This window comes from Staurois parvus, unplaced genomic scaffold (genome assembly GCF_062004578.1).
Source record: "Staurois parvus isolate SC_StPar_1 unplaced genomic scaffold, SC_StPar_1.0 ptg002181l, whole genome shotgun sequence".
Taxonomy (NCBI): Eukaryota; Metazoa; Chordata; class Amphibia; order Anura; family Ranidae; genus Staurois; species Staurois parvus.
Window position 1 is genome coordinate 2,356,752 of NW_028319977.1, and position 12,859 is coordinate 2,369,610.

General features: G+C 47.1%; 1 protein-coding gene across 3 annotated transcripts in view; it reads right to left on the bottom strand.

The window, feature by feature from the left end:
* Positions 1-3,012: 3,012 nt before the first annotated feature.
* LOC149432257 (zinc finger protein 777-like) overlaps positions 3,013-12,859 on the bottom strand; it is a 34,038-nt gene continuing 24,191 nt past the window's right edge. For all 3 annotated transcript variants that reach the window (XM_089665322.1, XM_089665324.1, XM_089665323.1), the window contains exons 6-8: positions 9,759-9,863; positions 6,734-6,838; positions 3,013-4,939 (exon numbers count right to left, since the gene is read on the bottom strand). In XM_089665322.1, the coding sequence (XP_089521448.1) occupies positions 4,095-4,939; positions 6,734-6,838; positions 9,759-9,863 (1,055 nt within the window). In that variant the 3' untranslated portion in view covers positions 3,013-4,094. The remainder of the gene's footprint in view (positions 4,940-6,733; positions 6,839-9,758; positions 9,864-12,859) is intronic.

Sequence of the window (12,859 nt, forward strand, 5' to 3'; positions counted from 1 at the left end):
TCTAAAAATTACCCAAAACTTGTATACAAGCCAGTGGGTGGAACAAGCCTGCCTTTTAGTTACACAAAGCCACAGATTTTCATTGTGCACCATTACCACCTTCTAGACGCCGGTGTCCTGACAACCAATGACATCATCAATTGATAAGGAGGATGTCAGCTGCCTGCACAGCATGCTAGTTTGACCCTCCCTTGCCCCTCTCCATCAGTGCTGGGGTCACATTAGCTCAGTGATGGAAGAAAAACTGAGGGAGAAGAGAAACACTGGAATACTAGTCAGTACCAGTGTGCAAAAGTGTACAGTTGTGTCCAAAATTATTCAACCCCCAATGCTGTAAAGGGGTTTAGGGACTATAGTGTACATTTGGAATTGTATTCAGAATCAAATCCTACAAGGACGTTGTAACTACCCAAATGCAACTAAAATGACATCAATTGTTTATGTAATACAGTAGTAAATGGTTCTTATGTGGTTTCTTCATTGCCACAATTATTCAACCCCTTAAAGACTACCACTCTGAAGAACAGAGGTTCATACAGGTGCTTTCCATCAGGTATTGAAAACACCTGTGGATGTCACCGAGCAGCAATCAAGCATAATAAGCACCAATTAGGCAGCTTTAAAATGACTGTGATACTCAGCTCCTTCTAGACATTTACTGGTGTGGTTACAAACATGGTGAAGGCAAGAGAATGGTCCAGGAAGACAAGAGAAGAGGTGATTTCTCTTCACAGGAAGGGCAATGGCTATAAGAAGATTGCAAAGATGTTAAACATACCAAGAGACACCTTAGGAAGCATCATTCGCAAATTCAAGGCAAAGGGCACTGTTGAAACGCTACCTGGTCGTGGCAGAAAGAAGATGCTGACTTCGACTGCTGTGCGCTACCTGAAGCGTAGAGTGGAGAGAAGTCCCCGTGTGACTGCTGAGGAACTGAGAAAAGATTTGTCAGATGTGGGTACAGAAGTTTCAGCCCAGACAATAAGACGCACACTGCGTAATGAAGGCCTCCGTGCCAGAACTCCCAGGCGTACCCCCTTGCTGTCTCCAAAGAATAAGAAGAGTCGACTGCAGTATGCCAAAAGCCATGTGGACAAACCACAAAAGTTGTGGGATAGTGTTCTGTGGACTGATGAAACAAAATTAGAACTGTTTGGGCCCATGGATCAACGCTATGTTTGGAGGAGGAAGAACAAGGCCTATGATGAAAAGAACACCTTGCCTACTGTGAAGCATGGTGGAGGGTCAATCATGCTTTGGGGCTGTTTTGCTTCTGCAGGTACAGGGAAGCTTCAGCGTGTGCAAGGTACCATGAATTCTCTTCAGTACCAGGAGATATTGGATGGAAACGTGATGCAGTCCGTCACACACCTGAGGCTTGGGAGACGTTGGACCTTTCAACAGGACAATGATCCCAAGCATACCTCCAAGTCCACTAGAGCATGGTTGCAGAGGAAAGGCTGGAACATTTTGGAGTGGCCATCGCAGTCACCAGACTTAAATCCGATTGAGAACCTCTGGTGGGACTTAAAGAAAGCAGTTGCAGTGCGCAAGCCTAAGAATGTGACTGAACTGGAGGCCTTTGCCCATGAAGAATGGGCGAAGATACCCGTAGATCGCTGCAAGACACTTGTGTCAAGCTATGCTTCACGTTTAAAAGCTGTTATAACTGTAAAAGGATGCTGTACTAAGTACTAAGATTGAATGTCACTTGGGGGTTGAATAAAACTGATAATGCTGTGAGCACAGAAAAGACATTTGTGGTTATTTCATTATAACTGTTATGTTATATTTGTCTGACCTACAAGTGCCTCTTTAATGTAAATGTAAGCAAGATGACTGAATGATCAAAAGCAATGTCAAACTGGCCAAAACACTCAATTTCAGTGGGGGTTGAATAATTTTGGACACAACTGTATTTGCTTTGGAAGAATAAATCCCCTCTAATGTTGGGTGTCCTACATGTGTGGATGTTGCTGCATTATATAAAACTAATAGAATAGTTGTTCACATTTTAGAATGGGGTGTCCTTTTAAAATTATGGGACAGTCTTGAGTCACCCCATATTAGAATGAGGTGCCTTGGGACTGTCCATAAGTTTAAAGGGTGCCTTGGGACTGTCCATAATTTTAAAGGGTGCCTCGGGACTGTCCATAATTTTAAAGGGTGCCTCGGAACTGTCCATAATTTTAAAGGGTGCCTCGGGACTGTCCATCATTTTAAAGGGTGCCTTGAATGAAAAAAGGTTGAGAAACACTGCCCTAGATCACATGTATCAAACACAAGGCCTGCGGCCCAAATAAGGCCCACCAGGCCATTTCATCTGGCCCTTGCAGCACTCCTGCAGATGCAGCACCCCCCTGCTCTCTGCCCCCATCTTGTCTCAGCAGTCGGCAGCACGGAGGAAGACAGAACTCCTCCTACAGATCCTGTATCTCTGTGCAGCTGCAGCACACCTTCGTTCCTGCCTTCCCTTGTCTCAGCATTCAGCAGACTCTGGCAGCTGACTCCAGCCCTCCACTGGTCCTCCTCCAGACCTTGCACTTTCTGCTTCCCAGCTCCACCCCTAGCTTCTTCCCTGTAGCAGCACAAAGTAAGGGGTGCACTGTGATGTAAGGGAGAATGGGGGGGCTATTGAATTCTGATGGTGAGGTACTCTTGCCATCTGATGTAAGGGGGGGGAGCTCTGGGTATGTAGTCAGTCTTACAGATACAACTGTTCCTTTGAGGGCAACCATAACGCTGATGGGGGGCCACGATGAAATTGAGTTTGACATCCCTGCCATAGATTATGCAGGGCATTATGCACAGAGGCATCCAAAAAGGCAGCTGAAGACTCCATCTATAAAAACGGTAACAGATCCACCAGCTCGGTAGAGTGTCTCAGCATGTGCATTGCATATATGACTTTCAGCTTTTCATCACATTAACATCCCAATCATCAACACAACAACAAGCAGCAAGACCTGAACATTTTCACCAACATTTCAAGCATGTGGACGCGGCAGGCAATTGCACAATGTCCTGTTTACTGGTCATGTTTCATGTCATAATTGCTATAACGGACACAGTCTGGAGTCGGAATGTTTGAGACCCTCGTACTGTAATCACCGGCTGGTCTAAAGGATCTTTGGTAGTGTATAAATATCCGGGGAGGAAGGGCAGGGGGGATTTGGAATTTTGATACAGTTGTTCAGTATGTTCATTACGGTCACAAAGCTACAAATAAAAACTACACCTCTCTGAAATAACAGTATAAAATTTACCCTAGAACCCGAGTGGGTAAATAGGAAACACTTTTCCATTCTGACAACTAGATGTCTTTGGAGCTTCCTATGATGTGACGGAGCTTCTTTCACTGCAAAAACAATTGACCGGCCCATTGCCTATTCTGTGAACAGCCCCTGCGGATGCTGAAGTCACAGCGGTGGGCCGAGAGCTTGCAGGTAAATGTTCGGTGTTCCTTCAAGGCAGCACAGGCCTGATTTGGCCTCTAGAAGAGCCAAGGAACCCTTCTAGTTTGCCAGATTTTAGCTTATCATTTAGCTTATATGTTATCCTTGGGATAATCTGAAATTTATCCTAAAGTGCTTTTGATACTTGGGTGATGCCAAGTCCATCATGGAAGACACAGGGGAGAAATCAGAAGGCATGTTCTGTTATCTCGTCTGTGCTTCAGCCCATATTGCTGGATCTGGCCAGGATTTTTCACCCAAGTCATCTCACAGCCCTGGACTTTGGTCTTTACAGGCCAGGGTCATGGGTGGCCAAACATCGGGTATCCATTATGTCATGTATAATAGAGCTCAAGTTTGACAACAGTTGGTTAAGAAATCATCAACATCTAAACTAGCAGCTAATGAATTCTTTCAAGTTAGGATTGTACACAAAACCTTTAGGTTGTTATAAGGAGCCCAAGTAGGCCTTGAAGTTATGCTTAGTGTCCTGGATCCACTCTTGGCAATACTACTGAAACTGGCAAAAATCCGTTATTGGCACGGAGACTTCTAGTTACGCCACTGTTAAATGTTCTTGCCAGTTAGTAACTGCTCTTATATGAGTTAAGTGCTGTGCTAAAACTTCTATAGGTCGTTTCATTTCTCCGGCCACAAAGTCTTCCATGTTAGCTTCCGCCGCTCTACCAAGCGCTGGTGGGACTTCTGATGGCCAAGAAGACTGGTCTTTTGCCGAAAGCTCTTGCCGCATTCGAAGCAGACAAACGGCTTTTCACCTGAGTGAGTCCTTATGTGGACAGTCAGGTGGGAGTTGACGCTGAAGGTTTTGTGGCAAATGGGGCACTGGTAAGGACGTTCGCCGGTATGGGTCCGGAGGTGGACCTTCAGGTGGTAGGATTTGGTAAACCTCTTATTGCACACCTGGCAGCCATAAGGCCGTTCCCCTGTGTGGGTACGGTGGTGGACCTTCAGGTGGGCGCTCTTGTGGAAACGTTTCTCGCATACGAGGCACTTGTAAGGGCGTTCCCCTGTGTGAATTCTCTGGTGAATCTTCAGCTTGTAGGAGCTGTTGAAACCTTTGCCACAGTCCCCGCACAGGTACGGAGCAGGGCAGCTTCTGATCATGGTGGAAGACGAATGTGCGGGGACAATGTACTCATCTCCTCGAACTTCCTGTGTGTTGCAGTTCCAATTGGCGTGAACAGTCTGATGCAGGAGGAGAGTCTCGCTCTCGCTGAAGCTCTGCTGACACTGTGAACACTGGAAGGGTCGCATCTGTGTGGGGCTTGACGGCTCGTTGAAGTCATAAGCCTGCTCGGAAATGGGCTGACCGATCCTGAATATGGACTGGCATTTTCTGGGGCGTGGAAGGCGAATGGGGGACGGGTCATCCCATTCCTCAAAGGAGCCATTTTCTAGGGACAGTCCATTGGGTTGAAGGTCTGACAGATGGTCCTCAGCTGGACTGCTTAAAAACCCATTATCTGGAACAAGAAGAAGATACATGAAGGCTATACGAAAAAAAGAAAACCTTCAAGGAAAACCAAAATCCACTTTTAATTGATGCAATGATTACAGAATCAATTTGAGTTTAAAGAGGATCTAGTAATTGCTCTTTATAGATAAGACATACACATACAAGAACACCCAATACAAACCTACTGGAGTCTTCAGGCAGGTGCAATGACTTCACAGGTCCTTCCACTTCTTCGGCCCCTTTCACACGGGACACATCTGTTTTGCTGAGCAGGGGATCTGTCCGCTGATCCCCCACTGAGCCGAGGGGAGAAGCCAGATGACAGGTCCAAGTTTGCTCCGCTTATGCAGAGCAGACACGGACACAGCCCACTCTGCTCTGTGGGCTGCCGGATGTAAATGGATCGCCTGTCTGTTTACACCCGACTGCCCTCCTTTCCAATCTGGCCAGACGGAAGGAAATAGATCCCCTTCCGTTTGTTTTTGCTGGATCGGAGGTAGCCAGGTGTAAACGGACACAAGTCCATTTATATGAGTGTTCATAGAGGAGAATGGAGGGTCCGATCAGGTCTGCATGAAAAATGGACAGGTGGACCAGATTGGACCACCAGAGTGAAAGGGGCCGTCCTCATGTGATAATCTTTTTTCCCCTCCTGGACTGAGCAGAGATGACTTACTTAATGAGTGAGCTAAGTCCAGGAGTACTGTGAGCCAATCAGTGCGATGGCTCCCCCCTAGTAGGTGGGTTTTGACAGCCTTCACCCACAGGAAGTAGGCTGAATGACACTGGCCATCATTCAACAAGAAGGAAATGAGATAACTAATGCTTGGAAGTTTAATTTCAATTGATTTTCCTTTGCTGAAGCCCAGCTTCAGCTAACTTAAAAAAAAAAAACAACCCCCCCCAAAAAAACAGCATCTACCAACTTTACTACTGGTAAAATAAAAAAAGTAAGCTCTCACTGCATTACTCACCTTATCTCTGGCATTGTCCCCTGTAGACTTACTCCAGCACCAGGGGTGGACTGACAACTCATGGGGCCCCCGGGCAATAGGGGATCATGGGGCCCGTGTCCTTACCCAAACTCAAAATAGCCTATGAAAAAGGTACCAGGGGCATCTCATGGGGCCCCCTACTGACCCAGGCCCTCGGGCAGTGCCTGAATTTCCAAATGGTCAATCCGCCCCTGTCCAGCACCAGTCCTCTTCCAGAATGAATGAGCCCAGCATCATCCAACCCACTGCCTGTCAGCCCATGGCGTTGAGCAGCCACCACGTGCTGATGAGCCATCAGACTGCCCGGAACTTACAGGAGAGTGCTGACAGGGGCTCTAACCCTTCCCTATTCCAAAACGAAGGAAAAAAATTATTTTAGATATAATTCAATAGACAAGTTCACTTTTAGTGAACCTGCCATTTAATAATTCCCTGCCAAGGTAAAGTAATGATAAAGCACTTTTAGGAGCTCAAATAATCACTTACTGAATAGGCAGCTTCATTATCTTTTAATCATTGCCTATCATCCATTTTAAGCTGGTGTCATGATAACTGCCCCATGTTTCCTGTTTCAGGGTGGCTCCTTTCTCTTGCAGCATCCTATGGAGCCACTCATGTATGCACAGACTAGAGCCGTGTATCCCCACACTGTGTGCATCAATAGAAACACACAGCCCCACAACCTAGGATGGTACAGCATCCTAGGCAGCAAGGCTGCCTAAAGCTGAGACCTACATGGCACAGCCTCCATCCTTATCAGATGGTTTCCTCTAATATGTTTCCTGATCACACAGGACATCGCTTACCCATATGGTGCTCGCTCAGCATCTCCTCGTTATCTGTATCCGCCTCCTGGACGTTCAGCCAGAAAGGTTCGGCATCGCTCTCTATGGTGACGGAGATGCCTGATCCTGTTGGGACATAAGAGAGGGGAGGGTCTCATCACCTTGAGATGTTTTTCTTCTGTGCACCGATACTGGCTTTGGAGGGAACAGCCCACCCTGAAATGTTAGCTCTTGGTGGATGCTAAAGAGATGAACCACCTTATACTTTCTTTTATCTCTTGGGGACTCTGTTGGCCTGATTTTTGAACCGAGTTCCCAGTTCTGTGCATTTTTTATTAACATTATGAGGGCCCCCACCATCCTTGTGCTGAGTTCCTACATTTGCACACCCACTGAGCCCATTATGAGGGATTCCCACCATCCCTGTGCCGAGTTTCCAGATCTGCACACCCACTGTGCCCATTATGAGAAGTTCCCACCATCCCTGCACTGAATTCCTGGACTTGAATGCCTGCTGTGCCCATTATGAGCGGTTCCCTCCATCCCTGCACTGAGTCCCTGGGCCTAAACACCTGCTGTGCCCATTATGAGGGGTTCCCTCCATCCCTGCACTGAGTCCCTGGGCCTAAACACCTGCTGTGCCCATTATGAGGGGTTCCCTCCATCCCTGCACTGAGTTCCTGGGCCTTTACACCTGCTGTGCCCATTATGAGGTGTTCCCACCATCCCTGTGTGGAGTTCCTGGGCCTCAACACCTGCTGTGCCCATTATGAGGTGTTCCCACCATCCCTGTGTGGAGTTTCTGGGCCTCAACACCTGCTGTGCCCATTATGAGGGGTTCCCACCATCCCTGTGTAGAGTTCCTGGGCCTCAACACCTGCTGTGCCCATATGAGGTGTTCCCACCATCCCTGTGTGGAGTTCCTGGGCCTGAACACCTGCTGTGCCCATTATGAGGTGTTCCCACCATCCCTGTGTGGAGTTCCTGGGCCTGAACACCTGCTGTGCCCATTATGAGAAGTTCCCACCATCCCTGCACTGAGTTCCTGGGCTTGAACGCCTGCTGTGCCCATTACGAGGGGTTCCCTCCATCCCTGCACTGAGTCCCTGGGCCTAAACACCTGCTGTGCCCATTATGAGGGGTTCCCTCCATCCCTGCACTGAGTCCCTGGGCCTAAACACCTGCTGTGCCCATTATGAGGGGTTCCCTCCATCCCTGCACTGAGTTCCTGGGTCTTTACACCTGCTGTGCCCATTATGAGGTGTTCCCACCATCCCTGTGCAGAGTTCCTGGGCCTGAACACCTGCTGTGCCCATTATGAAGTGTTCCCACCATACGTGTGCGGAGTTCCTGGGCCTGAACACCTGCTGTGCCCATTATGAGGTGTTCCCACCATCCCTGTGTAGAGTTCCTGGGCCTGAACACCTGCTGTGCCCATTATGAGGTGTTCCCACCATACGTGTGCGGAGTTCCTGGGCCTGAACACCTGCTGTGCCCATTATGAGGGGTTCCCATCATCCCTATGCAGAGTTCCTGGGCCTGAACATCTGCTGTGCCCATTGCGCAGCAGTTGTTTTCTTATTCCGAGTCACAATCCTGCACAACATCCTTTTGCCTCTTTCGGTCAGCTGACCATGTTGACTGCGCTTATGCTTATCAATGTTTTCCCAGAAACTGTATACACCGTCATAACTTTTGTCACTGTCTCTTGCAACACGGCAAATAAATTGGCAACTTCAGTCACAGAGGCACCAGCTAAGCGGCACCAACAATTTGCCCTCTTTGAAGCTCAGTAAGCTCTGACATGACTCCGTATTACTAGCAGCCTATGCAGTGAATGACGAAATAGAGGCTTCCCACCTGTTAGCTAGGTGTCTCATCACACAGTGGAAGCAAAAAAAAAAAATGGTACATCAATTCCGCTTTCAAACGTTGTCACTTTCGAACCTGCAAATCATGTAGTATTCCATATTCTTGTGTAACATACCATTTATTATAAAATGAATGCAGAAATTTTCAGGATGTTGTGGATCCTTTCATCAGGCTTTATATTCTGAAATGTAAAAAACCTGACAAAATGATCAAAGGCATCCCAAAAAATTGCATCTTTTATCATTTAAAGTGGAGTTCCACTCACCCGTCAAAAAATAAAAGTCAGCAGCTACAAAAACTGTAGCTGCTGACTTAAAAAACAGCCACTTACCTGTCCCTCAGTCCCGTGGTGTGTCCCCCGCAGCCCGTTTCGCCAGCCGTCCGGTATTTCCAGGAAGCTGACATCTTCAGTGTGGGCCCCCGGTTGTGACAGCTTGCGGCTTCACAGCAGGATACCCACTGCGCATGCGCGAGAAGTGCTGCGCTTCATGAATGGTCCTGTAGTCTTCTGGGACCTGTCACGTGTCCCAAAAGACTACAGGGAGGGAGGGGGGGACGGAGGACACCTTCTGTGTCCGATCACCTAGGCCAGGGGTAGGCAACCTGCAGCTCTCCAGCTGTTGCAGGACTACAAGTTCCATCATGCCTCTGCAAGTCATAGCTGTAACTGTCAATTTTGCAATGCCTCATGGGAAATGTAGTTCCACAACAGCTAGAGAGCCGCAGGTTGCCTACCCCTGGCCTAGGCAATCGGACCGCAAGTGGGAGCGGGTATATGTCAAATTCAGGTACTCGCTCCCACCCCACCCTCCAAAGATGCCAATCCTTAATGGGGAGCGGGGAAGCAGTCCTTAAAGCGGAAGTTCCCCTTTTGGGTGGAGCTCCGCTTTAAGTTAGTCAATGAAAAGGATCACTGAAATGCCAAACTTTCCACAACCCTAAAACTAAATAAAAAAGAAATGGTTGGAGTTTGGCTGGAATGGCGTTGAATTTCTTCACGTTTTTAACACATCCAGGGATAAAGTCAGCAGGATCTCAGGGTTGGAGTCACCAAGAGATAGAAGAAGCCAAGGGGTGACTGATCCCACCAAACTCCACAGATAATTAAAATATATGTAAGCCAGCCCTTGAACGAGCCATTAGCCACCTTAGCCTGACCCCGGTAGTTACGTACCAGCCTCGTTGTCGGTATCCCCGGGCTCCGGATCCGGACATGCTTCAAAGACCAACTCATCCGGCTTTATTCTCAGACAGATATCTGGTTTCAGGATGGAGACCTCTGTGTAAGCATAGCACAGTCAGCACATTCTATAAACATTTCAAACAATTATCCTATCCGCAACTAAAGCTGGCCATACACGTATGGATTTTCATTTGAGAATTTTCATTTCGAGAATATTCGTTTGATTTTCTAATCGTTGGTGGGGTCAAATCGATGTTCGTATTCATGAGCAGTGACGGTAAAATTCGAAGGGACAGGAAGGGAAACTTTTCTCGATCAAATGAATTTTCAGCCACTGTATGTGGTTATTGTTCAGAAATGACATTCATTTTAAAGTCGAATGTTAAAAGCAAGAGACAATTTTTGAATGACATTTATCCATTCATCAAATGTTCAAAGAATTTTCGTGTGACTTTTCTTACAAATATTCTTGTCTGAAAATCTACATGTGTAGAAGTATGGCTGCCATGTTAACAGTGAGGTGAGAAAAATGCTTATCTGCACCTAACTATCCTGAACCTAACCTCCTACAGCTGCCATGGTAACAGGGAGGAGTGAAAACATTAGGCCCGGGTTCACACTATGCAGTGCAGGACACCGCATGGAATTCGCACAGGAATTGCACCGCATTCTGTGCGAATTACATGCAAATATATGTGCAGTGCGATTTGAGCCATACATTTTGTAAAGCTCAAATCGCATCCATCCACATCAAAAAGGCGCAGGACTCTTTTTCAACTGGTTCTGAACTGCGCTATAGCCGAAGGATGGCTACAGCGCGGTTGTGTTATCCTGGGATGGCGTCCATGGACGTCATTCCAGAACACGCCCCCTTCGTGCCCCCAGCGGTGCGCACCTGGCGCTGCCGGTGATCACTGTGTCCTATGGACACAGCTGATCACGTGATACGGTAAACAGCCAATCACGGTGGCCTTTTACCAGGTGGTCAGCTGTGTCCAATGACACAGCAGATCACCGGGTAAATACAGTTGCCGGTTATCGGCTGCACTTTCCCTAAGCTGTCACAGTGTCAGGAAAGTACTGCCGAGAACTGGCAATTGTCAGTGAAGGGATCAGCACTGATCATCAGGGCACTGATGATCAGTGCCACCCACCTGTGCCCATCAGTACCACCCACCTGTACCCTGCAGTGCCACCCACCTGTGCCCATCAGTGCCACCCACCTGTACCCTGCAGTGCCACCCACCTGTGCCCTGCAGTGCCACGCACCTGTGTCCATCAGTGTCACCCACCTGTACCCTGCAGTTTCACCCACCTGTGCCCTGCAGTGCCACGCACCTGTGTCCATCAGTGTCACCCACCTGTGCCCTGCAGTGCCACACACCTGTGCCCATTAGTGCCACCCACCTGTACCCTGCAGTGCCACCCACCTGTGCCCATCAGTGCCACCCACCTGTACCCTGCAGTGCCACCCACCTGTGCCCTGCAGTGCCACGCACCTGTGTCCATCAGTGTCACCCACCTGTGCCCTGCAGTGCCACCCACCTGTGTCCATCAGTGTCACCCACCTGTGCCCTGCAGTGCCACCCAGTGCTGCCCAGCAGTGCCACCCATCAGTGCTGCCAATCAGTGCCCATGAGTGCTGCCTATCTGTGCCACCTCATCAGTGCTGTCCATCAGTGCTGCCTATCAGTGCAGGCTCATCAACGCACATCAGTGAAGGAGAAAAATTACCTGTTTGCAAAATTTTATAATAGAAACAAAAAACTTTTTTTTTTCAAATTTTTTCCTCTTTTCGTTTTGTTTATAGCGTAAAAAAATTAAACACCCAGTGGTGATTAAATAGCACCAAAAGAAATCTATATTTGTGTGAAAACAATTATAAAAATGTCATATGGGTACAGTGTTGCATGACCGCGCAATTGTCATTCAAAGTGTGACAGTGCTGAAAGCTGAAAATTGGCCTGGGCAGGAAGGGGGTATAAGTGCCGGTAGGCGAGGGGTTAAAGTGGTTGTAAACGTTTTTATAATTTTACCTACAGGTAAGCTTTATTATGAGCTTACTTATAGGTAAAATTAATATTCCCTAAACGTGCACCGTTTAGGAGATATTCTTTTTTAAGCCGGCGCATGCGCATATCCGTGCCGTTCCTTCAGAGCTGTGCGCCGTGGTCTGGGACTTCATTGCGGTCCGGCCTTTTAGATGGACGGAGCTTGCGAACCCAAAGGAAAACGGGGGAAGATGGAAGTGGTGACAGCGAGCTGCTGGAAGGCTTTGTTTTCAGGTAAGTTTTACATAATGTGCTAGTATGCATTGCATATTAGCACATTATGGCAATACCTTATAGGGGACTTTTGTTTTCTTGTCTGCGGTTTGCTACCGCTTTAAATCTGCACCTGAATCGCATCGCATGGGTGTTCTCACCCATGCGATGTGATTTCTGGCAATCACGTCGCATTTTGCAATCTGTTTCGAGGGTGTCATTAACCTCTTCCAGTCCAAACACTTTCACCCCCTTCCTGTCCAGGCCAATTTTCAGCTTTCAGCGCTATCTCACTTTGAATGACAATTGCGCGGTCATGCAACACTGTACCCATATGAATTTTTTTAGCATTTTTTGAGACAGATAAAGCTTTATTTTGGTGGTATTTATTCATCACTGGGATTTTTATTTTTTTTTGCTATGCAAATGAAAATGTCCAAAAACTTTGAAAAAAAGTGTTTTTCTTATAAAATTTTTCAAATAAATAATATTTTATCATAAATCTTGGCCAAAATGTATTCCGTTATCTTTTTAGTACGAAAAAAAATAACCCAAATTAGTTTATAACCAAAAATTATAATTTTTAAACATTTTTTTTACTTTTTTTTTTTATATTATTATTTATGTTTTTTTTTTTACATACTGTCACCCTAGTAGTACAGTGTCACCATGGTGACACTGTACTACTTGTGGGGGGGTGATGAAGATTTTTTGTTTTTTTTTTACACGGATTGCTTTTACACCCATAAAGGCTGTAAAAGCAATAATTTCTCCTTCTCTCTGGCTGCATTCTTGCAGCCATCGAGAACTACTTTGTGAGCTGTGATT